Source organism: Rutilus rutilus (genome assembly GCF_951802725.1).
Source record: "Rutilus rutilus genome assembly, chromosome: 13".
NCBI classification, from domain to species: domain Eukaryota; kingdom Metazoa; phylum Chordata; class Actinopteri; order Cypriniformes; family Leuciscidae; genus Rutilus; species Rutilus rutilus.
Genome location: NC_140218.1, coordinates 13,537,644 through 13,564,521, shown reverse-complemented (window position 1 = coordinate 13,564,521; position 26,878 = coordinate 13,537,644). Strand labels below are relative to the sequence as shown.

Here is a 26,878-nt window from a genome sequence, read left to right as displayed (position 1 = left end):
TCGGACTACACTGGTTGAGACGCTGAATGGGTAGTAAATTAACCCTTGCAAGGGGTTTTCAACGTTATTTCGCCAGCATCTGCAGAAAATGAAAGTTTTCCGAACTGTTTGTGCCCGCCCACTTTTTCAGCGACGTTGGTTCCGGAAGTATTTTTTCCCATTCATTTCTCCATTAGGGATTTTTTTAAAAAAGTATGTGGTAAAGCCATTACCGATGTGAATCATAACATTACAAACTTTGTTTTGAAGCATTTTTTTTTTGAAAATCGGACAAAAATACAAAGGCGTACAAGACTGCGTAGCCTACTCAATCCCATGAAGCATTGCTAACAGCATAAACAACCCGATCTCACGACAATTCGTACGCATTTTACGAGGTGGCGAATTCGTACGATGTTTGTTAAATCGTACATATTTTACGAGTTGCACAATTTATCCCTGACCCCGCCCCTATACCTAACCGTCACTGGGGTTTAGACCAGGTTTAGACAAATTGTACGAATTCGTGTGAGTGAGAACGTATGAATTAGCCACCTACTCACTCGTACGAATTGGCCGTGTATAAGAAATGCATAAGTGAGTACACCCCTATGTTAAATTCCCATAGAGGCAGGCAGATTTTTATTTTTAAGTTTTTTTTTTTAGGATACTATGCATCCTGATAAAGTTCCCTTAGCCTTTGGAATTAAAATAGCCCCACATCATCACATAGCCTTCACCATACCTAGAGATTGGCATGGAGTACTTTCCATAAGATCATCTCTCAATGCAAATCAAACTAGCTTTTAGGCTAACTGAAATAAAACCATGCCAATTGTATGGTGAAGGCTATGTGATGATGTGGGGCTATTTTAATTCCAAAGGCCAAGGGAACTTTATCAGGATGCATAGTATCCTAAAAAAAAATACTTAAAAATAAAAATCTGCCTGCCTCTATGGGAATTTAACATAGGGGTGTACTCACTTATGCACCATGTATTTTAAGGAAGAACATTTATTTATTTACGATACATTATTCATTCACAAAGAAAATTGGTGTCCTTAAAGGTTGGATTTTTCCAAATTTTTTTAATTAAGGCATTAAGTTCAATTTCCAAAATATGATTTTTTATTCCTCTTTTTAGTCAACTTTAGCATGGGTGTATTCACTTATGCATTGCACTGTATATATATATATATGTGTATATATATATATATGTGTATATATATATGGAAATGTCTGTAGGGCATCATGATAATGTAGTTTTTCACCACAAATTCTGTTGTTAAACACGACTATTTAAAAAATAAGTTGAAATAATGCTGGCTGACAGCTTCAGCAGAAGCAAATACCATTGTTTAACAACCTTGTAGATCACAATAGGTCTGTCTTTAAAGGTTTACAAGCTATCGTTAAAAATCAATTTCCCTATGGAGAAAATGAATCGAGCTTTCACTTCACGAGTGTTGCACTCTATTTATATGTTGCCTTTGGAAAAAATAATCAGAATGCACAGCTACGTTTCAATGGCTGTCAGCGCAGAAGCATGATTTTTGTTACCAGCATCTATTAGCAAAAACTTGAACACCTAAGCCACACTTAAAAATGCATTGCATTGTATAACAGAATATTAAACCAAAAAAAAAAAAAAAGATGCTCTTTTCAATATAAACTAAATGTAAAATATAAACTAAATGTAAAAAAAAGTTAATAAGACAAAAGTATATTGTTAATTTAAAAAACTAAGCATTCATCACATTGACCCAGCTAGCACCCCTGTTTGAACAGACTTCATACATCCACTAAAACACCCTTAAAACCCTTTGAACAATTTTTCAATTATACTGTATTTTTCATTAGTTTGCAGATGCCACTTTTTTCTTTTTTTTAATCTATTCTATGAAGTTTAGACCATTTAAAATTCAGACATCCAAAGTTCCAAAAGTGTCCAAATACACTTTGAGGCCCCTGATTCTCTGAGCAATAAGAGACCTGTTTGAAAGAGTCATTCATTTTTGAGCAAAAATTACACATACCATGATCATATGCTAATACACCTGAAAAAGTGTATTGCCCTCAGGAACAAGACGTTCCCTCGGATGGTCGTGTTTATGACCTGAAGCAATCACTATATTGGTGCAGCTGATTTGAATATCATGTTCTTAACCCTTTATGCGGTATGAGAGGTATGGGGCGGTGCCAAACAGATATATGTATCTGTATTAATAGCAAAAGGGCAGATGTTGAGATCAGCCTTCTGTATGACACCAGAAGGGCAGAAATTAGGTTATATTTGACCCCTGTCTTCGTCTATCCAGGTGGATACTGCACATTGGTGGTGGTTGAGGAGATTCCCCCTTCCATATGTAAAGTGCTTTGAGTAGAAAAGCGCTATATAAATGTAACAAATTATTACAGCCCACTAACATGCCTGATGCTCCTGCGGCCTTTCATTTGGATATTTCAGCAGCGCCTACGGGCAGCCGATGAATGCCTTTCATCGACTAATTACAGTGGCACGGCTGTAAAAAGGCAAAAATTTAATATATATTTATTATAGAGGAATGAGTATAATAGACTGAAACAGCGCGGCTTGACACGCCGTACAAAACGCGCAGTAAAATTGTCAGAGGCGTGTGGACTAGAAGCCTGTAATTGATAGATGCTGCTTGTGTGTGTGTGTGTAGTGGTGAATGTGTGCAGCACTCAATAAATTATCATCATCTGCAAGCTTACAGTCTGTATGTCACCAAATGAGTATTCCAGATTCACATGCACACATCGACTGCCCTTTTTCACAAAAATATGCACGCTTATTGCAATCAGAGTCATTTTCTATTCTCAGGTGAGGGGGAGGGCGACACAGAAGCGTCAGTGTTTCACATTAATCATGCATGCAGCCCAGGGCCGAAGCTGAGCAAACAGCGCGCCTGCGATAAATGTAGGTAAATTACGGCATGCTCTCGGAACAGGCAAATTTAGACAGGCCAGATTCATCAAAAGACCATAGAAAATGGCTCCGAATAGAGGACGGGTAATGCACGAATGGATTTGGTCACCGCCAGGCCGAGATAAGAGCTCTGCTTGCCATCGCCCCCATCCCCAGGTTCGCCTGGTCGCAAACGGAAACGCCTCCATACGGGCCTGATGTGTTTTATGGCGCCTCTTGCCCTCACAGGGCCTGTTTATGGATTCCCGTCGAATAGAAAATCATTTCACCTTGGAGGCAGAGGCAGCCAAAATCAACAGCAATGCCACAGCTTTTGCTGATCCAGTAGTATTTCAACAAGCTATTCTTTCCGGTGTAAAAATAACATCGTCTTTGCAGTATTTTACTTCAGTTATTTGTCTCTTGAAATCATCAGAAGCTGTCAATGTTTGCAGGCCTACAATCTGTGGAAGAGACTTGAGATAAATCTGATATATTGACCCCAACTTCTCAACTCCCATATAAGTATTAGATTAAATCCATAATTGCACAATATTTATTCAACAGCACATTGAGCGTTTCAAACGTGCCATTCAGAAAGGCTAAGATGTTATTCCTCTGGCTGGAAAGGCTGGTAAGAGTACACCTTATTTTCATATCACATGACGGAGAGTTTAAAAACACATAAATTCCAGCGAAGGCACGCTACATTTATCAGCCAGGCAGTTGGATATGTCCACAAGCCTGTTTAGACATTTCTATTTTCGATTCGCCAGCGCCATTAGTCACCGAATTTGGCCGTGGTCCGCCGCTGAAAACGAGGGCCGTCGATCTGAGCTGGAGATGTTTGCGGAGTATTAGCTGCCGCCTGTTGACATTTTAAGAGACGAGGCCCTTCTTTCCCTTCCCCGTGATTTAGAACGAGACTCAAATCCCAGAAGAGTCCGTCCCGCTGCGTTACATCTGCACACACACATGCATTCACACACAAACAGGCTCTTTTAGCCGTGCACATCCATACGTGTGAGAACATCTGGTCTGCACCCTTGCAGCAACGTGAAAGGGCCCACAGGTCATTGTTTCACACACTCCGACATGCTTCAGTCTCCTTTTTTATGTCATATCATATAAAGAAGTGTTTGAGGTTTGCGTTTGACAAGCTATCGCGCATTTCAAATGGGCCGAATGTGTATAATGAGTGTCGTGAACTGAAATAATCGTGACAAGAGTCGGTGATTAAGATAGTGATGTAATTGTAGAGTGAGACGAGGCCGTATTTCACTTTTGTTGTAGACACTCAATGTCACACAGCAGTGGTAGCAATTAAGCTTTATGACGTTTTTCTTTGGGATGCGTGTTCGCTCTCTCATGCGGTCGTGTTTGGTCTTGTTCCACTCGAATTTTCACGGCTTACCACTTGCAAAACACTTTGATTTTCGGCCATTATGGGTTTCAGAAATGAATCTTTGGGTAACCAAAGCAAGATTTTTGCAAGCTTTAGCTCTAAGTGCTCAGCTTTTCCCCTCCCTCCTTCCATCTTTCCATCTCTCTCTCTCTCTTTCTCTCATATATACTTTCCCCCCCCCCTCACCCTAGTGGATTCCCCATCTGCACCACTGCGCCCGTTAACAGACGCTCGCTTGACAGATTTACCGCCGCAGTCCCACCATTGGCTGCCAGCATGACAGAGTTGATTTAATGCTCGTTTCTGATTGGTCCAGGAACGACAAGCTAATTTATGGCCGTGCTGTGATTCGACGCTGGCTGTCTTTGATGTGAGTTACCGCTCTGTTGCTTATGGGACACAGAAACGGTGTCAGGTTTCAATCGTAAAACCCTCTCCCCAAGGGAAGAAGCAGGGAGTGCTCGACATTCCTGACGTCATGAGAGCAAGAGGAGGAGGAGGAGGAGGAGAGAAAGAGAGAGAGGGAATGATTTGTAGCTGCAGTCATTTTTCACTCACACAGGCCTGCTGCAGTTTCTTTGTGGAATGCGTTCACATCTAACTCTCCAACTCCAAAATAATATCCTGTTTCAACACCCGACACTCAAAGAAAACATCTCTTATGCGACGCAAAAATGCGGACGATCCGACCAAACGATTCATCTCAATCAACGCACATCAGCAATGCAAACATGACTGTCATCGCCGTATCCCATTACTAGAGTTGATATTTGCTTACGATAAATTTGTGGCCTGCCACTGATAACCAACCACACATAGCCTATGTTATAATTCTCATGATTAAATCCTCACAGCGTGATTAGCTGATTAATGAGGCATTTAGGCAAAAGTTGCATTCTCAGTTATCCCCAATTTGCATAAATTAACTATATAATATAGTATAGTACTTGATTTTTTTTGAAGAATAGCGTTTAAAGTGATAGATGATCCGACAATCAACACTCAAGTCATCATTTTCTTTATTCTGTGTAACAAACGAAGATATAAAAAAAAAAAAAAAAGTCAGTGTTTTATAGTCCATACAATGAAAGTCATTGGGGTCCAATGTTGTTTCGAACCCCATTGACTTTGACTGGATGGACATAAACAGTTGAAACATTCTTTGAAATATCTTCTTTTGTGTTCCGCAGAATAAAGTCAGTCATGCAGGTGAGTAAACGATGAAAGAATGATAATTTTCAGGTGAGCTAGCACTTTTAGTGGGTTCTTAACGTCTTGATATGTGGGTTTCTAAATTGTTCTAGGTGGTTCTAGGTGATTTTCCAACTATTTTATGTCTGGGCCATTAGAAACATAAAACGCACACCTCTCCTCAACAAGCCATGCACGTGATTTGAGGTGTCACAAATAATGCCTTTTTGTAGCTTAAACATAGAGCATGGCGTTAGCAAAGGCCAAGGTTATGGGTTCAGTTTCCAGGGAATGCTTGAGAGCTTGAATGCAGCTTACTTCACCTTGGATAAAAGTGTCTGCCAAATGCATAAATGTAAAATGTAAGTGTTGGATGAACTGCACACTGAAGTACAATATGCAAGTTAGAGAAATAGTAATGGAGATGTTTGCTTTATCAAACACTACTAATGTGATTATACAGTTTAATACGATGCTATGTAGAAATAACATGCACTACACGGTATCATGTGTTTAAATTGGCTTTTACATTGCAACATATTGCTTCCATGCGGAAAGATTGTTTTACAATTGACACTGGCAATGAAAGTGTCTGGCTCTCGACATGCTTCAACTTCCTCTGCCTCATCTGAAACAACATTCACAGTGATACCAGATAATTCATTCAAGTACACCATAAAAAATGAACATGTGCAGTAAATAGCAGGGATAGTTCACTAGATTCATGCAATGGAAGTCAATGGGCGCCAATGTTGTTTGGACCCCATGCAATGTTCTTCAAAATATCTTCTTTTGTGTTCCACAGAAGAAAGAAAGTCATACAGGTTTGAAGTGACATGAAGGCTGAGTAAATGATGACAGAATTTTAATTTGATTGTGAACTTTTCCTTTAAAATGCAATTTTTCCTCATCTAACACTGACTTAGTTAGTGCCTCCTAATGTTGTCATATTAAACAATATTTTTGCAATGAATAAAACCAGTTAATTTAGATGTTACCACATGAAGTCCAGTTCTATTAAGATGTCTCTTTTAAATTAATGTTAGTGCAATTATTAACCACATCATTTCCAACAAACCGATTGGAATTCCAGCCTATAGCTAATGCCTTTTGTTGCACTTCAGCTTATAATTCCAGTGTGCAGAAAGTATATTTCTTCTGATATAATTGTTAAAAACCATGAGAAAGGATCGGGTGTCACTTCTTGAAGACAAATGGCAGCATGCAATTAGCTCACTGTCACATAAATCTTCACTCGATCTCTTTATCTGTGTGTCGGCGTATTTGTGCGAGGGCGTGTCGTCTTGCGATCGCCTTGCCCGCAAACCCATATTCCTTTGAAAGATGAGAACATCTCATGTTATCCCTTATAATTTCCCTAAAATGATCAAAAGCAGCTCTCCGGCCATTTATTTCCCATGCATACACCTTTATTCCTTGCAGATATTTGCATCGCATGACCGTGCGGCGGTAGCCTTAAGACATCATAAGGCTGTCTTGCTCATTTCAGAAACAGTTTTTAACCATAGTCCCCTCCTGCAACCCCTGAGATTAGCGTGGATGTATATGAATCATATCTCTTCAAAGCACTTGAAACTGTCTGGTATAAATCAATGAATCATAAAGCTGATCAATAGCAGCCCACTGCCAAAGTCACTTTGGCCTACTGTCTATCTGTACTCTCATCTCCCTAAACGCTTTCCCCTCGTCCATCTATCCCCTTTATCTGTGCATCAGTCGCACGAGGAGATCAGTGCTGGCGTGTGTGAACCCCCTGTAACAGCCGTGACCCGTGAAAATTTCTAAGGGTAAATAGCAAGGCCGCTGCCGTCTGTCAAAAGCTCAAGGATTCATAAGACGTGCACCTCCACCTCACCTCTCGCCTCACCTTGTCTGTTCAGGTGGAAAATTGCAGTGGGACGAAATGGAGGTGCACAAAGGCCTTCCCATGCTCGCATGTAATTGCATAACATCTAAAGAGACGCATTAAGGCCTTTTTAACATGCACGCCTGCATGCGAATCTCAGTGTGAACTCGTCGGGTCTCTGCTGGAGGCATATTGCATACTTGCGCACTCCGCGTTATGTTTCTCTCTGAGCAAACAGGACTCATAAACATCTCAGTGGCGGAAACAATGACACAAGCTGTTTATGGAAGGTCAGGGAGGTGCGAATGTTCAAACCTTTATTAGTTTAATCAATTTTTCTATACAGTCCATAAACAAATCACAACTGGGAGAAGAAATCACGCCCATGCAAAAATAAAAAACTAGAATCAGCAGTCAGGGCAAACATTTAACATCGTTTAATCCTCATGAAAATGGCAAAGGGAAAAAAAAACAACTTCTTCTGCCAAGTTTATTATTCAATATTAAAGCAAAATTGCTGAAGCTCATAAAGACACTTGATCTACTGCAAAAGAACATGGTGATAAGTTAAAAAATTCCCATTAAGCACAACTTCACGCAGGGAAAAAGTAGCCGTCTAAGATATATCATGTTCAGAGAGTCCAGTTACGTATTAATCTGGTGTGGCAAAAAACATATAGCAGCTTTAGCAGTAGTCTTGTGGTTAAGGATGTTGGCAATATAAAGAGCACAGAAACATTAAATAACACAGCTAATAAACCCAAACTCGACATCTACACTCAAGTAAAGGTTTCATGTCATAGAAGAACTATTTTAGGTTCCCCAAATATCCTTTTTTCTTAGTATAAAGAACATTTAATAATCTGAAGAACACTTTGAGCAATTAAAAGATTCCATGGACGTTTAATGTTTCTCATGGAACCATTGATTCCAGTAAAGAACCTTTATTTTTAAGAGTGTATGCGCTAGTTGCATCCAGATTGAGTTTAAGTTCTCATAACCTGCATCGAGGCCTCCGGAAGGTTCCAGTGACCTAGAGACCATATCATCTGTGGACCCTTGACTCAAAGAGGGCCACCACTGCCCAAGTCAAGCCCATGGACTTCTACAGGGAGGCCCAAAGAAGCCATGGTGGGACCCAACAAGCTACAGATTGATGGGGTGACGCGGGGCCACTGTATGTTAATGTATCTGTCGAGGCGAAATGTGCTTCAGCGTGAGAGTGATTTTAACGCTCTCGGCAGGACGCCGAGGCATTCGTCCTGTCATTAGGAATGTGGATGACTCTCGAGCAAGATAAATCTTGACAATGAGGCGCTGGTCAACTGAGCCGGTCCCGGCACTTTGGGTTTCCCTCGTAAAACAGAGTTTAAGGGGTTTGACGAAGGAATCTTCAAACATAACAGCAAGGGCAAGAGGAAATGAAAGCTGTTGTGTGGTACTGCCATTGCTTTTTTTGCAGTTGTTTTTAAATATGTAAAATGTAATTGTTTTAATTAGCATCATGGACATGATGATTAAGCATTTTTCATAATAAGTGTTGTATATTGTCACAATCAATGATTTAGTTAGTTACTTGTAAAAATAATAGCAAATTAGCATTTCATTGCAATATACCATGTAACAAGGTATTAGACAATCATGTGTCATTAAATATACAAATATACCATTCAAACATAGTCAGCTCACCAAGGCTGCATTTATTTTGATCAGAAAAATGTAAAACAGTAATATTGTGAATTATTATTATTATTATTATATATATATATATATATATATATATATATATTTAATCATGTGATCCAAAGCTGAATGTTCAGCATCATTACTCCAGTCTTCAGTCACACGATCCTTCAGAAATCATTATGAAATGCTGATTTTGAATCATTTCTTAGTGTTGGAAACGGTTTTGCTGGTTAATATTTTTGTGAAAACTGGAATACATTTCTTACAGGATTCTTTGATGAATAGAAAGTTCAAAAGAACAGCATTTATTTTAAATAAAGATATTTTGTAGCATTATATGTTACTTTGGATCAATTTAATGCATCCTTGCTGAATAAATAAAAGTATAAAATGAAAGAAAGAAAATTCTTACCGACCCCAGACTTTTGAATGTTAGTGTGTACACACACACACACACACCACAGTTTGTTTTTGTTTCTTGAATATATATAGTTGCAAAGTGCAAACTGTGGTGTAACCTTGTTTAAACTTAGTGCCAATAGGTTGGCCCTCATGGCAGCTTTTATTAATTAAAGCTGGGTTAATCAAATGCTGGTCCTGATGTTGATACAGCAGAAAACACTGTGATTTCTTTCTCTTCATTAAACCCAACAGCAGTCAGAATAATGTGAGGGTGTCATTTATCATTTCCTGTTTGCTCTGTGTGAGGGCTGCAAAAGTGCTGAAAGGAAACTAATTGTGCCATTGCACATAGAAGTGAAATTTTCACATGAATATTCATGAATTATTTGGACAGAAAAGTAGGTCAAAGAATGTGTTCTGAATTCCCCGGTTTGCCATCAGCAGTCGGTGACAGTGATTCTTTTAAGAAAACATGGCCAAAAAAAAAAAAAAAAAACCCAGCTGGTTAATTAATCTTCATCAGCTCCAAGGCCGTATTTTGTTCTCTCACACTTGTTTCTGTATCCTCCATTTAAAAAAAAAATCTTGCAATATATATATATATATATATATATATATATATATATATATATATATATGTTGTAATTTATATGACACAACCTAAAAATAAAAAATATCACAAGCCATAAGATCACAAGCATTCAATCAACATTGGATAAAAGTATCAAATGTATTTAACACATGGACTGATTGTTTTTGCACTCCTTCAGTGTACAAATCTTCACTAGAACCTACAATCAATTCTGTAGCAATTCTATGACACACTTCCTCTGTCCCGAGGGCCATGATTGACTTAATATAAAATATATGCTTTTATTAAATTAACAATTTTATCAATTAAGACATAAAATGTATCAAGTGAAAGTAAAACATTTATAATAATGTATAACAAAATATTTATATTTCAAACAAATGCTGTTCTTTTGACCTTTCTATTAATCAAAGAATCCTGGAAAAAAAGTACCACGGTTTTCACAAATAGACTGAAGACTGGAGTAATTATGCTGAAAATTCAGCTTTGCATTTAAGGAATGAATTATATTTATATAAAATAGCCAATATTCAATACTGAAGGGAAACCAAAGGTAAATTTGATGGCTGAAAAAGCCAGTATTGATCATCCACTATCTGAAAACTGGAAGGAAGCCCCTTAATGTCTGGTGGCTAAGGCCTTAAAACTTATTACACAAATCCTGAAACATCAATAGTTCAAGATCACAGTGATAATAGCTCAAGATCTATTGTAGATCGACAGTTTAAACCTACAAACTTACGGTAAACAGCCCATATGTTTAACCACAAGGCTACACCACTCCAAAAGAAGGAGCAACACTTTAATATTTCCCTTCCATCATTTTGGGCCCACTGTTTTAATCCCTCATGATTGTGGCTGTATCCGGGAAGACTGAAATTTTAATGAAGATGGCAACCTCGCTGACCTCTGCTTGGTTAAATATCATTGTTAATTAACATGTAAAGGTACGCTGTCAGCAGAATGACCGATGGCTGCAGCGGGGTATAGAAGGTTGATTAATCTACGAATTAAACTTTAAATGGTGCTCTACACGCGCTTTGACGTGAAATAGGTCCTACGATAAGGGTTTTGAGGAGGGTTGCATCATGTGAAATAAGGTAGGCCTAATTTGGACTTCAAATAATAACGTGTCGCTGGTATACAAATGGTTGCACATGCAACAATTGTGTGCTACAAAGCCAACCTTCAACAGTGTTATGAGCGTCTCTCTTAACCGTTCGAATTGTATGAACGTAGCACTGCCATGTCTAAATTCGCTTCTCGTCCGCCTTGGCTTTGAGAGCGAGTGTGTTAAGTGCTCTCAGCCCACGGGTGTTATAAATCAGGATCAGCAGTCAGGCTAGAGAGGAGAGGACTATGGCCTCTCTGAAGCAACACAAAGCCAGACTCTTTGTCTAACTCTGTCTCCCTTGCTGGCAATGCGGCTCGAGCTGCCTTGAACGTTTCACTCCATTACATTTCTACTGGAAATATCAGTTCGTCTTGCCAGCATTAAGCTCTTTTTTCCAATACAAGTAATTCCATCATATTCCCAAACTGCAATGAAAGTTGCTTCTATAGTGGGTTAGTAAATACATACACATTATAAAGTCATATTTCAAAGAGCTAGTCGCTGTCTGCAGTCAAAATACGGCTTAACGAGTATAACTACACTAGTCCCAATTGTTTTGACATTAGTAATATTTACATGACAAGGAACACAGCGCCCTCTACTGGATCATACAGAAACAGCTGTGTAATTTATATAGCATGTAGACCAAATATATACATCTAGGCACATATATGCTAGTAATGTAGGTATAGTGAATGATGACAGCGGAAATAAAACCCCAAAACACTTTGCTAAATCATTTTAAGGACTTTTAAAGGATTTATATGACTTGGCACACAATGAAAGTTGGTGGATCACACCACCTGCTGGTAAGCATGCACACTAGCTTTCAATAGTTGGTGGCTTGTAAGATTTTTTTATTTTTTTTTATAAATTATTTTACTCAGCTAGGATGCATCAAATTGATCAAAAGTGGCAGTAAAGACATTTATAAATGTCATTAAATAATTCAATTTTAAATAAATGCCGTATTGGAACTTTCTAAACATCAAAAAATCCTGAAAAAAAGCTTAGTTCCCACAAAAATATTAATGTTTTCATCACTGCTAATAGATTCCTGAAGGATCACGTGACACTGAAGACTGGACTAATGGCTGCTGAAAATTCAGCTTTGCCCTCACAGGACTAACTATATTCAATTAAAAACATTTATTTCAAAATGTAGTAATATTTCACAATATTACCGTTTTTATTGTTCTTCATCAAATAAATGCAGCATTGGTGAGACTAAAATACTTTTTACCGACCCCACAGTTTTGAATGGTAGTGTATTTCTTACAAAGAACAGTTTATATTTAATGCATCTAGCAGATGCTTTTATCCAAAGTAACTCGCAGTGCATTCAATGTATACACTGGATCAATTTACTCCCTTTTTTAATCAAAATTCATAGTCTTTGTGCTAACAAAGAGCACCATGCTCAACCACTTCATAAAAAAAACAAAACAAGAAGTACAAATAAATACAAATAAGCTTGTGTGGAGTAAAACAGAAGCTGGGTTTTGTTTGTTTTTTTTAGAAAAGAAAATTTATTGTCAATTTGAGGTCCTCACTAAAAGGTGTCTAACATGATAAGAATAAACTTCGCGTTAGAGACTGGTAAAAAATACCAAACAAATGGACCAAAATAATGTTCTTACAAAAACAAGTGTATTTCATTCTTTTAAACAATCACAATACAAGAACCTTTTACGGTACGCACTTAACGAAAGGACCATGCAAAATGTACATGTAAAAAAATACAGTGAAACTGCTGTCTAATACTACTACGGTTTCTAATTAAATTATTTAAAACGCTGAAAAAATATATTAACTCAAGCTCAACTGCGTCAGAAGTCCGTGTTCAAGGGCTGAGGTTGACGTAATATGAAACATAACGAGACCTCTGCGATAAACTAGCGGTTTTTATATAAACATCTGTCTCTCTATGAACTGTACAACCTGTTAAAAGGTTTGCTTTGTTATCCTTGGCTCGGCTTTGCCGATCCAGTGACTTTTAGAAGAGAAACTGAGATGCTAGCAGACTTATCGCATGAGTCACATCGTACTGTGACGAAATTTGCCATTCATTCTCTAATACCCAAAGAAAAGTCAGTGTTCATGTTGACCTAAAGGCCAACTTCAAAAAGCTTGACACCATAATGTAGCTCACAAAAAATGAGCTCTCCTGTGGATGTAGGATGGATGACGTTCCAGATGTTTCTGCTAAAACCGTAACAAGCCTGTGTAAAACGGTCAACGGTCACGAGCCGTTATCACAGTATGTAATGAGAATAGGAAATGATTAATTGATGTGCACACTGAGAAAGCGTATCCTACCAGAATGCGTCTACTGTCACTACGGCTAACTTCTCTGATCGAAAAGGCCAAGTGCTAACGGCTCAAGATGTTCACAGGTTAATATTGTAGCACTGAGAATCCCAACAATCTACAGCGCTCCGAAGGGAACTACAAAAAGGAAGTGATTCTAAACTACCGGACGCCATTATTGCCTGGACTGAATGCACAACTAACCCGCCTGCTGATCACAGTCCCATCTAAAATACAAAATATGCTATTTCCCAGAGTCCACTGAGGTTGAGCCGCACGGATCAGAGCTGGACATATTGGAGTCTTTAAACAGTTTACAGGTTCAATCCCCCGTTCAGGTGGCGTTTGCTGGGAAGAGGTTTGTACGAGCGATCGGAAGGCGGTCACACCGCCAGCCTGCTGTTGTTTGTCTGCAGTGGGCTCCAGGACGCCGTGTGCTGGGAGGGGTCCTGAGAATACGGCCGTCCCTCACAGCACGGCTGGTTCTCCTCTTTAGGGATGCCCACGGCACACAAACGTCGATGCCGTAGTAACCGGTCGGTTCTGGAAAAGTTCTGTGTGATAGAAGGGGTTCGGAGTTAGTCCCATTTTTGACAAGAGAAGACAGGCGGTTTTATGAAATGGTTCTTTTGGATGTGCTTTTAATGAACTGATTTCTCAGAGTCAAAAGCTCTCGCATGCCATTTAGGGTGTTCTTTTGTTGTAAATACGGTAATTATTTGGTTTCTTACTTCTGTAATCACTGTGTATTCAATTATATGAATTACAGAGTGCATTTAATATAAATGCACATTACCGTTCAAAAGTTTGGGGTCAGATATATATATTTTGTTTATGTTTTTGATATGTATGCTTATCAAAGCTCTTTTTTTAATAGCAAAAATACAGTAAAAACAGTAATATTGTGAAATATTATTTCAATGTAAAATATCAGTTTTCTGTGCAAATATATTTTTTAAATGTAATTTATTCCTGTTATGTAAAGCTGAATTACTCCAGTCTTCAGTGTCACATGATCCTTCTGTGCTGATTTGCTGCTCAAGAAACATCTATGTTAAAAAGCTGCTTATTATTTTTGTGGAAACCGTGACACATTTCCCCCCCAGCATTCTTCAAGGAAGTTCTTCAGTTGTGAAGTTGAAAAGAACAGCATTTATTTGAAATAGAAATCTTTAGTAACATTATAGATGTCTTTACTGTCAGTTTTGGTTAATTTAATGCATCCCTTGTTGAATTAAAGTATTATTGACCCCAAAGTTTTGAATGGTGGTGTGTGTGTGTGTCCAGTTTTGAGTTTTTTTCTTGCAATTCCGAGTTTAAATCTCATAATTCTGAAAAGAAAAATCAGAATTGCGAGATAAATTCGTTCTTATTATTCTGTCTTTTTTTTTTAATCAGAATTGCGAGTTTATATCCCACAATTCTGACTTTTTTCCCCTCAGAATTGTGATATAAACTCGCAATTGTAAGTTATAAAGTCCGAATTGCGAGATAAAAATGTCATAGGTATAAAAGTTATAAATGCAAAATGTTAGAGGTTTAAATATTATTTCATGATGTAATACATTATGTCCCCTATGAACTTCATATTTGAATATTATGTATATCTATTGATTACATCAAATTCATGCTTTAATAGTAGACTAATCATCGCAGGTTTCATAACGCAACCATAAACATTTACGTAATCTTAATCCTTAATCTTAAACACTTTGAGTAACAGTAAAAAATGAATAAGTAATTGGGCTGAATCTGACATAAATTAGCCATAGTCACTTATAAAAGTTCATGCATTAAGATGGTCAACAATGACAGCAGCAATAAGATAGGTAAAGGTAAAATCAACATGAAATGTCAACATGAAATCAAAACTGACCATATCTACTTTCTATTCATTCATGTTTCTGGTCTTACTGTGCACAATTTATCCAGTGCACGTCATTCCAAATAAAAAATGTATTAATTTGTTCTTCTAAATGTAATATCTTGCTTTTCCTCTTAAACAACCACCTCTATCCATTCTGAAAACATGACCACTTATCATGATCAAATCGATTCCTGATGTTTCACTGAGAATTATGAATGTAAAATGGGTTGTGAATGTCATTTGCTGCAGCCTACATAATGCTAAGCTCCCATTATGAAGCCGTTCGCTGTCCTATCATATAAACATAAGCAAATAGCATGCTCTCTGTGAACACAACTGCCTGTGTTTGTCACGTCTCACCTGTTGGCAGCGGTCACACTGATAAGGCTTCTCACCGCTGTGAACACGCTTATGTCTCTCCAGGTGGTAGCGCTGAATAAACCTCATATCACACATATCACATCCGAACGGCTTTTCCCCTAGAACACACACAGATGTACACACATTTACTCAATGCATCTCTTTATACGAAACGTAAGATGATGTGAGAGCGGAAAGGCTCGTGGCGTACCCGTATGGGTGAGAATGTGGCGTTTGAGATGGTAACTACTGCGGAAAGCACTGTAGCAGTGCTCACATATGAAGTTCTTCTGCACTTGAGAGCCGAGCGAGTTATCGTCATTAACCTCAGGAATCTCCACCTTACACATACAGAAGAAAAGAGCAGTGAGTCAGGATACGAATACAAGCGGAAGTGTGTAAATGAGATAAACAGGCACACTTGCAGGGCAATCCTGCAGACAGATTTGAACGCATGCCTGGGGCTTTTCTCTCAGTTTGGTGGGAAGTCCAGACTTCCTGTTCTTCTTCTTTGGCTGCACGTTCTGTCTGGCTTGCATGTTTTTTTCATCCAAGAGCCTGGATGAGTGAAACTCTCCATCCTTGCGGATGAGCTGCCCCAAAAACAGAGAATATAAGGTCACCGAATTTAATGAAAAATAACATTCAAGCTATTCGATGTTAACATGCACATTAAATCAGCACACAGTTTCAGAAGTTCTTTTAACAAAATATATCCAGCATCTAGAATTTAAATACAAACCACCATTCAAAAGTTTAGGGTCAGTAAGAATTTTTGGTAACACTTTACAATAGGATTCATTGGTTAACATGAACTAATAATGAACTGCACTTATACAGCATCTATTAATCTTTGCTAATGTTAATTTCAACATTTATTAATACCTTTTTAAAATCATGTTAATGTTAATGCACTGAACTAACATGAACAAACAATGAACAGCTGTATTTTTATTAACTAACGTTAACAAAGATTAACAAATACAGTAACAAAAATGTATTGCTCATGGTTAGTTCATATTTTAACTAATGTTAACTAATGAACCTTATTAGTACGCATCAGTATCAGTACTCCAGTCTTCAGTGTCACATGATCCTTCAGAAATCATTCTATACTGATTTGCTGATCAAGAAACATATATTATTATTATCAATATTGAAACCAATTGTGCTGCTTATTTTTTTTATTGTGGAAACCATGATACGTCTTTTTTCAGGATTCTATGATGAATATAAAGCAAAAAAACAACCAAAAAACTATACTTTACCTATACTAAAAATGCAAATTCTTCATAACTTTCGATCAATTTAACGCATCCTTGCTGAATTAAAGCATTTAAAAGTAAAAAAAATAAAAATAATAATTCTTACGGTCCCCAACCTTTTTAATAATGGTGTACATTTATGCATTTGGCAAACGCTTTTATCCAAAGCTTCTCATATTGCTTTTCCTGGGAATTGAGCCCATGACCTTAGCATCAGCTCCAGACTTTCAACATTTAAATGAATAGTTAACCAAACAAATTAAAAACTCATTCCAAGCCCATATGACTTTCTTTTGCAATGTGATCCATGTCTTTTTCTCTTACAAGTGGTGGGCAGCTGACTCCTGAGGGCAGCACCATGTGGCCGTGTTGGCTGTGTGTGTCCTGGTTGTGGTTCTGGCTGTGACTGTGGCTGTGATGGTTTTCTCTCTGTCCCTGGCCCAGATGAGAGCCCATCTTCTTATGACTGGACATGGAGCCAGCCTGCATGAGTGCCATGCTGGACAGCACCGCTTCACAGCCCAGCAACCCAGCCTGTGTGACACACAAACACAAACATACACTTTTAAAAATGATGTTCAAAGTCACTAATCTTGGACATTTGGCTTGAAATCTGCCACAAATGTGACCCAGTTTAAGACATAATTAATACTTTTCAGTCAAGATCTGTCAAGTTAATTCAGAGGTCACAGTGCAATTATGTCAAGAACATGCCCAGGGAAAATTATACCTCAAAATAGAATAATAATTAATAATTTATTATGATTTTTTTTTTGTAATTATTATTATGTTGCAACATAAAAATATCATAATGCAAAAATCTTAATAATCCTAAAAATGCTTTTAATTTTATTTCTACAAATATAATATAATACAAAATAATAATTTTAGGATTATTAAGATTTTTGCATTATGACATTTTCATAACTGAGCAAAGTAAAAAATTATCAGTCCAGTGTTTTCTTTTTAAATCTAATTTACATTATTTAAAAAGATGATTCCCATTATTGCAATAGATACATTTTTCAGTGTACTGCATTAAAAATATACTAGAACACTGTAAAAATAAATTAATATATTGAGAAATACTACAATGATGTATAAATTAATTTTACTGGAGAAATGTGCTTAATTATCATGAAAATAATCATTATAAACTTAAATGGTTCTAAATGCTCAGGGTGAAATAACTGACACACATTCTTGACAGTTTTTGTGAGATCTATCCCATTACTCTTAAACACTCTTGTGTAAAAGTCTGGTGTGTCACAGACAGAGTCAGACTGTGGAAGTGAATTACGAAACGTTAAAACACACAAAAGTCAATCAAAGGAAAATGAGGGATATCTTTTTCAAACAAATGTGGACAAATGCAGAAAATGCAAATGAAGAAGAGAAAAAAAAAACACTGACCCACTTCATGTGATCTCGCACTGAGCTGTTGGAAAGGTGTGACATCGCTGTGGTGAGAGTGTGTGTGTGTGTGTGTTGGGGTACAGAGAGCTTCGCTCTGGGCAGCGAGAATGTTTAGAGACCACACAAGCCCCACTCATCAGGGGCCCAAGCCTAGAAACAGAAGGGGGGATATAAAGCCAGGGTAATATCCATCTCTGTCTATGATGTTGCCACACATCCAGCCCACCACTAACAGAAGTTGTCAACCGTGGACAAATCACGGCGTTTATTCGCTAGAATCAGACATTTTCCATGTCTGCATTGCCAAACTGTTGTTTATATAGGCTTATAGGGCTGTGTTTTTAAAGCCGTAAGAGTTTGGCTTCGGCTAGTCACATTTCCAGGCGTCAAGAGTCCCTAAATGACATCTGGAAACAAACCAGCTCAAAACTGAAACCGAGTGGAGTGGATTCTCATTGGTTCTGTCAAACTGAAATGCTAGGAATACATCCGAGCGTCTAATGCCCTGTTGATTTTGGATTTGGTTGGTCTGATTCTGGGATTCACTGGAATTAAAAACAGATTTATTTCAACCACCATCTTCCCTTCCACTGCATATTCCCGTGCATTAGTCTGACTAACTCACCCTCAAAGATCCAGATGAACACAAATATAAATAAATGAACAAAATGAGGCATGGAAGCCATGGATGGATAGTGCACCGGACATGGACAGTAATTGCACTACACAAAATTAACGTAGTATGATTGCAATAAATCAAAAGACATATAGATCGAGGTGAGTGGGTGAATATTGTGATGGTTAATAGCATTATTTGGCTCGTGAGTGGATTTGGGTCCTGGAGGTTAAATTAATTTCAGGACATAGAAACTAAAACTGCGTCAGTCTTATCACATGGCAAACAGAAAGCAATCTAAAGCAAACCAAACCAAACTTTACGAGAACAATTCAATTGCATCTATGTGATACACTCCATAATAACTCATTTAACTGCATTGCAGAAATTTTTATTTCAACATTTAGCCAACTAATACATTTTTAAAACTAAAGTGGTGTCTGTTAATTCTACTTAATGGACTTGAGCTAACAATAAAGCGTTGAATTTTTATAAAGTAACGGTAACAAAGATGAATCAATACTGTAACAAATGTATTGCGCATTGTTAATGAAACTTAATGCATTGACTAATGGGACCTAAATGTTCCCTATTTCCCTTTAGAAAAACATTTGAATTAAAACATGAAAAGTACTTTACAATAAGGTTCCATTAGACATTAGTTAATGCATAAACTAATATTACCTAACAGTGAGCAGTACAATCGTTACAGTACTTATTAATCTTAGTTAACATTAATTAGTAAAAAATATTACTGTATATTGTTAGTTCAGGTTCATTAACTAATGTTAACAGATACAACTTTTGATTGTAAATGCTGAGATTAACTTTAGCTCAGATTATTAAATGCTTTAGAAATATTTCTCATAGCTAATGTAGTTATCTAATGTTAGCAAATGAAACCTCATTGTAAAGTGTTACCAATGTATTTAAAGTTTTCTTTATTAACTTGTCCATGTGTACAGTTATCTGGATGTTGCTATTGTTCATAACCAGTGTCTATTGTAATGGACACCAGAAATAACTATTACAATAATCTGAATCATATAAAATAATACATTTCACAACATGTCTGAATTTAGAGTATAGATAGTGCATTGTTATATTTCTTCTCTGTGTCTGTGGAACATAATTCAGGTGTTAACGAGTTCAAAGCAACAAAGGGCGTGAATTCAGATATCCATAATCTCAATATGAGAGTGAAATGCAGTCTTCTTTAGTCTGTAACTGTAAACACATTACTGATGTGAACTCCTCCATTCATCCTACATCACAACAGGGCGTGAGTTCACCGTCTATTTAACTTCACATTACAGAGCGATTAAGTATTTTCTTAAATGCTGTTATAGGTTTAATAAACGTAGTATCGCAGCCTGCACGTATTTGTTTTACCTTACTCTTCTTCTTCTACCGTAGCCCAATATTTTCTTGTCGAACAGTTTTTTTTTTCTTTTTTTTTTCTTCAGTTTACAAACACAGGAAACGTTACCGGAAGTGCTCTCTTGGGAGAGCATGTGTCACGTGATCACCACACTGGCAAACGATTACACGCTTCCGGTGTAAATAAAGTCCACGAGTGTTATAAAGAAATGTATTTTATTAATGTGTAAAATGTTGAGCTGCTTGCGAAATTAGACTTTAAAACCGGGAAAACATATTTTATAATCTTTATAACGCAAACGTTCTTGTGACAAATATTGGTGTTTTCATGTACAAATCGCAAAGCAAAATAAAACACGAAATAAAGCTTTCAACTTCAAAGAAAATATTCAGCCTATCACATATTGACCTACATATGACCTATATACCCATGTATTGTGTTGAACAAAATGACAGTCACAAATTATCACAAATTCTTATTAGTCACTATATAATCATCTGATAGTTTAAATATCCTTGTTAAATTATGGACAGCAAAACAAATCACATAAATTCACTAAAATACAATTTTTTTGCATACCTTAATGTAAAGCTACTTTTTGGAACAGCACACACAAAAATCACCCTATTATCTGACAGATTTCACTGAAATGAGTGTCCTAACAAATCACACCTGTCTCTGTGACAGCCCTAGGCTCTGAAAGGGGGACCGGCCCAAGCTTTAGCCAATTAGAAATGCTTTCCACCAGTAAATCATTTTGCCAATTCAGGTTTGCAGACAGTTTCAGCAGTGGTTCTCAAACTTGGTCCTGGAGGCCCCTGTACTGCACATTTTGGATGTGGTCCTTATTTAACACACCTGATCTATATAGTCAGCTCATTAGTGGAGACAGGTGTGCCAAATGAAATACTTACACTACCAGTCAAAAGTTTGGAATAATTCAGATGCGTTCATGTTTTTGAAATAAGTCTCTTATGCTCACCAAGGCTGCATTTATTTTCCCAAAATACAGTAAAAACTGAAATATTGTTAAATATTATTACAACATAACCATTTAAACTATGGATTCAAAACTGAATTTTCAGCATCATTACTCCAGTCTTCAGTATCACATGATCCTCAGAAATCATTCTAATATGATGATTTGCTGCTCAAGAAACATTTATTATTATTATTATCAATGTTGAAAACTGTTTTTTGAAACAGTTCTAACGAACAGCATTTATTTAAAATAAAAATATTTGTAACATTATACTTGTCTTTACTGTCAATTTTGATAAATTAAATGCGTCCATGCTGAATAGTTTTTTTTTTTTTAATGGATGTGTATCTAACGTTTCAAAAATATTAAGCAGTAAAAACTGTTTTCAACATAATTAATAAAAAAATAAAATAAAATGTTTCTTGAGCAGCAAATCAGCATATTTGCATGATTTCTGAAGGATCATGTGACACTGAAGACTGGAGTAATGATGCTGAAAATTCAGCTTAAATCACAGGAATAACTTCTATTTTAAAATATATTAATACATTTTTAATTGTAATACTTTTTCACAATATTAGTTTTTACTGCATTTTGATCAAATAAATGGAGCCATGGTGAGCATAATGATTTTCTTTAAAAAACATAAAGAAAGATTTATTATTAATTAAAACTATTATTCCAAACTTAGTGTAGTGTTACACGGTAGTGTATGTGGGCCAGAATCTACGAGATTCATTCACTTATGACTTCTGTAGATGCAAACATTTTTGCATGCTTTGTCAATGAAGTCAGTATTATGCACTAGGTCAAAATGAGTTTTAGCAACCTTTAGATCATCGCAAATTTAAAAGTGACAGGATGAGAGGGGATAATGGTAGACCATTCACATTCAAACTAATTACAGGTCCTTCCCTAGCTTCTCCATCTCGTCGAGGAAGAAATCCATGTCCTTGGTGGTCAGCTGAGGTGAAACAACAACCATACGGAAGAAGTTGACGTGTTCGTCCATGGGCTGGTATCCCACCATCATTGTTCCACGCTTCATCATTCTCTCTTTGATGACTGGCGCCACCTGATGGTGTACATTGAAAACGACATGCAATAATTCAATGTGTTATAATTCAATTCTGTGCAACATCGACAATTAAGCGAAGCTGACCTTTGATAGCCTTTCCTGGTAATCCACACTGTTATCTTTCCCTCTCAGACTGGGTGGAATGAACCAAAAGCAAACGTTCACAAAATGCCCCTATTGGAAAAAACACACCATAGAGAAATATATAAACATGAATTGGATTTACATAAACATAAGAATACTGTTTTAGGTTTGTATGCAGTGCAACACTGTACCTTACAGACCAGCTGGAAATTGTCCCTTTTCTCCATTTCTTCAACTAAATACCTGGTGCAAATATAAATAATATATATTAAAATAAATACATAAATATATTAAATCATTTTACAGTTTTATTCTAAATATATATTTTTTAAATATGCTTTTATTTTATTCAAAAGTTTCTAATTCAAATGAATGCTGTTCTTTTGAACTTCTATTCATCAACAACAACAACAACAACAACAAAAAATTAAAAAATGTTTTCCAGAAAAATACTAAGCAGCACAACGGTTTTCTACATCGATAATAATAATAAATGTTTCTTGTGCAGCAAATCAGAATGATTTCTGAAGGATCATGTGACACTAAAGACTGGAGGAATGATGCTGAAAATTCAGCTTAAATTACAGGAATAAATGACATTTTAGAATATAAAAAAGTTTTTTTTTTTAAACTGTAATAATATTTCAATATATAACGGTTTGTACTGTATTTTTGATTCAAATAAGTGCAGCTTCCGTGAGCATTTTTGTGAGTCTTCTTTCAAAATGATAAAAAAAATATTACCAACCCTAACCTTTTTAATGGTATTGTATATATTAATCATATATTGCAATGCATTTAATAATATAAGTCAATAGTGTTCCACAATATGCAACATAAAAAAAAAAAAATTGATGATGTATTATTCAACAACAACATCCAACCGATGCATCAAATACCTTGCGAGGGCAAAGGCCTTATCCACTCGCTCTGACAGACCGTGCGTTCCTATTGCCTTCCACATCAACCAGAGCTTCAAACAATCCACCTTGCGCCCACACTGGATGGATTTGTCTCCTGTGTCTAAACTTGTATCGTAGAACTTGTCTTGCTGGAACAAGTAGGTTGCTTTGGCACTGTGACAGTGCATAAGCAAATCCTACAGATTGAGACGCAGTGGATAAAATGAGTGCACTGCACTTTTAAATATGCATTTGCAGGTAAGCAATTGTTAATAAGCAAAAACATTGCATGAATTGACTTCCATGTGCTTAGAAGTAAAAAAAAAAAAAAAATAAGAGATGGATTTCTACATTCCACAAGCTTTCATACCGTGGTATCTCTGACCAAAATGGCAGAGCACTGCAAGCCCGTTAGAAGCATTTTGTGAGGGTTCCAAGTCACGGAATTTGCTCTGAGTGTTAAAAAAAGGAGAAATATTAAATGATTCAGTCAGGCAATTTCTCTATTCAAAGCACATTTTATCCAGGGCTCATTCTACTAGCTCAGAGTGTGCAGAGCTCAAACCTTTCTAGTCCTGCAACCAGATGTCTGTGTTTTTTGGAAAACAACACACTTCCTCCCCAAGCGGCCTGTAAAAGGAGAGAGATCCAGATTGTAACAGTTAGGATAGGGAGAAATGCTATGTGAATATTTTAAGTGCAAACAACTGGATACTTTTAAAGTGGGGGGCCACAAACATATAGACGTGTTGCACAATGATGTTGCATAAGGTAACCGCGCTTCACTTACGTCAACGTGCATCCACATGCCGTTTCTTTCACTTATGTCAGCAATGCGATTCAGAGGATCAAAGGCGCCCTGCACTGTGGTACCCGCTGTGGCGTTAACAAAAAATGGAACAGCATCCTGAAGGAGACACATTGGCCAAACACCATTAACCTTTGACTCTTGGATATTTAAAGTGATAGTTCATGCAAAAATTGAAAAAGAAATTCTGTCTGCATGTATTCACTCTCAAGTCGTTCCAAGCCTGTATGACTTTTTTTTCTTTCACAGAACTTAAAAAGGAGATGTTTCGCGTAAAGTTCACGCTGCTCTTTGTCATTTCTCAAGAAAGCAGACGTGTATTTTGGGATCTTCCTCAGAAAAGCTATAAAATGTCTTCAGAAGACTTTATGGTCACTGTCTGCTTTCACTTCACGCAAAAGAACAGCTTGGACTTTCAGCAAAACACTTCCTTTTTAAGGTAGAAAGTCACACGTGTTTGGAATGAGATAATAGATCATTACAGAGGTTTCATTTTTATAGTGAACTATGTTCTCAATTATACACAATATTTCAGTTAACCATAATAATTCATTTTAATATTATATACACTACCGTTTGGGGTCAGTAAAAAAATAATACTGTTATTTTCAACATTGATAATGTTGGACTACAAATTTATAAAATGTATACAATAGTATATAAACTGAGAAAGTTTTGTATTACATTGTGTTTAACATTTTGAGGTATAGATGACGAGATTCAAAGAAGATTAAGTAAAGCAACCCAGGTGTCTGACATCAACCTTTTGTCTTTATGCACCTCCTGACCATTGGGCAGTGTCCCAAGTTAAGCTCAAGGCTTTGTCTCTATGATAATGTGAAGGTATGGGCGATACTGTCAGGCTGATTGAATTAGCATATATGCACTTGAATGACACTGTTATGCAGATGAGATCAGGGCTGGGGAACTTCCGGTAAAGGGCTGACTCCTGTAATGCATTTGCATGCTTTGTTCAGATTGTCTCCGCCTCTATGTAATCCCTCCCCGTTGAAAGGTATAAACTCTACTGTGCTGAGCCTTAGCTAGACTTGGATGACTACAGCGACGCACAGCGAGTTCTCAATAAAGAGTAACTTCTGCTTGAAAGATATCCCAACGTCTCCTGGTCTCTGCTTCGACGAAGAAAACATTTACAACAATAATAATAAGAAATGCACCAAGCATATAAGAATGATTTTGAAGGATCATGTGACACTGAAGACTGGAGTAATGATGCTGAAAATTGAGCTTTGCATCACAGGAATACATTATATATATTTTATGTTTATTTTAAATTGTAATAATATTTCAAAATATTACTGTTTTTACTGGATTTTTTTTAATCATATAAAAGCAGCTTACTGATCCCAAACTTTTAAATGGTTCTGTATATTAAATGTATTAATTTACCATATCATTTAAATATTTACTTGTGATTTTGCCTGCACGATTTTAGCCTCCAGGTCCTCTGGTATCATGCTGCCACTGTGGTGGAACAAATAAACTTTTTTTAACAATTTAAAGTGAACCGCTGGTTTTCCAAAATATGTCAGAGATAAGAACCTGTACCTCTCGTCCGCTTGTACAAAGAAAACATTTTCAGTTCCGATACCAAGAAAAGCAGCCGCTTTTTTCATTGAGTAGTGACTCTGAAAAAAAACGAAGAAGAAAAATATTACACAATACTGCTTTACATGCCCTATTAAATCTAAGATTAGATTAGAATAAAGTAATTCTTGTCTTTGTACCTGTCGTGATGTAAATACAGCCATCCGTGGTGTGGCCCACAAGCCTTTTGTCTTCACTTGAGGGAAGGCCCAGTATCGAGCGGCGTTCATGGCATACATGTTGGAAATGGAACCTCCGGGACAAAATATCCCATCTCCTTCTGACCAGCCAATCAGAGAGCGGAGCTTACAGAGCACTTCCTCCTCCATCAGGACGAACACCGGAGCCACTTCATAGGTGTATCTGTAACAACTTCACACTGAGTACGCTGCGTATTGCTCAGGCATGAAATGCACATGCATATGTATTATTTTAGTATCATTGATATACTATTATAGTATTTATTAAGAATTTGAATAGATCTGCTGCTGTTGGTTATTGCTGAAAATTATCTGTAAGTATCATATACATTTGTTGATTACAAAGCTTATTTTTTGCGATAATCCAAAACCCTATTAAAAAAACTACTGGGTTTTTGTCGAGGGAACCAGTGTGATGCTAACTGCCGATTGGCCTACAAATTTACATCATCCCCGCACCACTCTAAAGTTTTGTGTCCCCCTAAGAAACTTTGCATTCCCTTGCAAAACGTTTGTGTCCGCTCACAAAGAACACAAAACTTTTGCGAGCAAACACAAAGTTTCTCGGGGAATGTAAAACATTTGCGAGAGAATGGAAAAGCATTGACATATAATTTTGTCCATCACCATTGCATTTAGCAGAGTATAAAAATATATTATATATATATATACATATATGTTATATGACATATGTGCGCATGTGCATCTCTGTGTGTGTGGGTATATATTTATTTATATACAGACACACACACACATATATATATATATATATACATATACATTATATATATATATATATATATATATATATATATATATATATATATATACAGTG

The 26,878-nt window shown here is 36.8% G+C and overlaps 2 protein-coding genes across 3 annotated transcripts in view; both read right to left on the bottom strand.

Annotated features, from left to right (window-relative positions):
• Nucleotides 1-12,322: 12,322 nt before the first annotated feature.
• Nucleotides 12,323-20,535, bottom strand: znf740b (zinc finger protein 740b). Of its 2 annotated transcripts, XM_084428859.1 has the most exons (7): nt 20,393-20,535; nt 18,382-18,534; nt 17,293-17,502; nt 16,162-16,296; nt 15,915-16,044; nt 15,704-15,822; nt 12,323-14,030 (listed from the first exon to the last, which is right to left on the bottom strand). In XM_084428859.1, exons 2-7 carry the CDS (start codon nt 18,424-18,426, stop codon nt 13,860-13,862), a joined length of 810 nt encoding a protein of 269 aa, XP_084284985.1. In that variant the 5' UTR covers nt 18,427-18,534; nt 20,393-20,535; the 3' UTR covers nt 12,323-13,859. The 2 variants fall into 2 exon arrangements, with proteins under 2 accessions (XP_084284985.1, XP_084284986.1); XM_084428860.1 differs by lacking the exon at nt 18,382-18,534 and having other exon boundaries at nt 12,684-14,030; nt 20,393-20,512.
• A 46-nt stretch (nt 20,536-20,581) lies between these two features.
• csad (cysteine sulfinic acid decarboxylase) overlaps nt 20,582-26,878 on the bottom strand; it is a 10,038-nt gene continuing 3,741 nt past the window's right edge. The window contains exons 5-14 of the mRNA XM_084428843.1: nt 25,984-26,206; nt 25,805-25,884; nt 25,666-25,720; nt 24,218-24,334; nt 23,993-24,057; nt 23,798-23,879; nt 23,425-23,624; nt 22,717-22,768; nt 22,526-22,615; nt 20,582-22,438 (exon numbers count right to left, since the gene is read on the bottom strand). Coding sequence (XP_084284969.1) covers nt 22,265-22,438; nt 22,526-22,615; nt 22,717-22,768; nt 23,425-23,624; nt 23,798-23,879; nt 23,993-24,057; nt 24,218-24,334; nt 25,666-25,720; nt 25,805-25,884; nt 25,984-26,206 — 1,138 coding nt within the window. The 3' untranslated portion in view covers nt 20,582-22,264. The remainder of the gene's footprint in view (nt 22,439-22,525; nt 22,616-22,716; nt 22,769-23,424; nt 23,625-23,797; nt 23,880-23,992; nt 24,058-24,217; nt 24,335-25,665; nt 25,721-25,804; nt 25,885-25,983; nt 26,207-26,878) is intronic.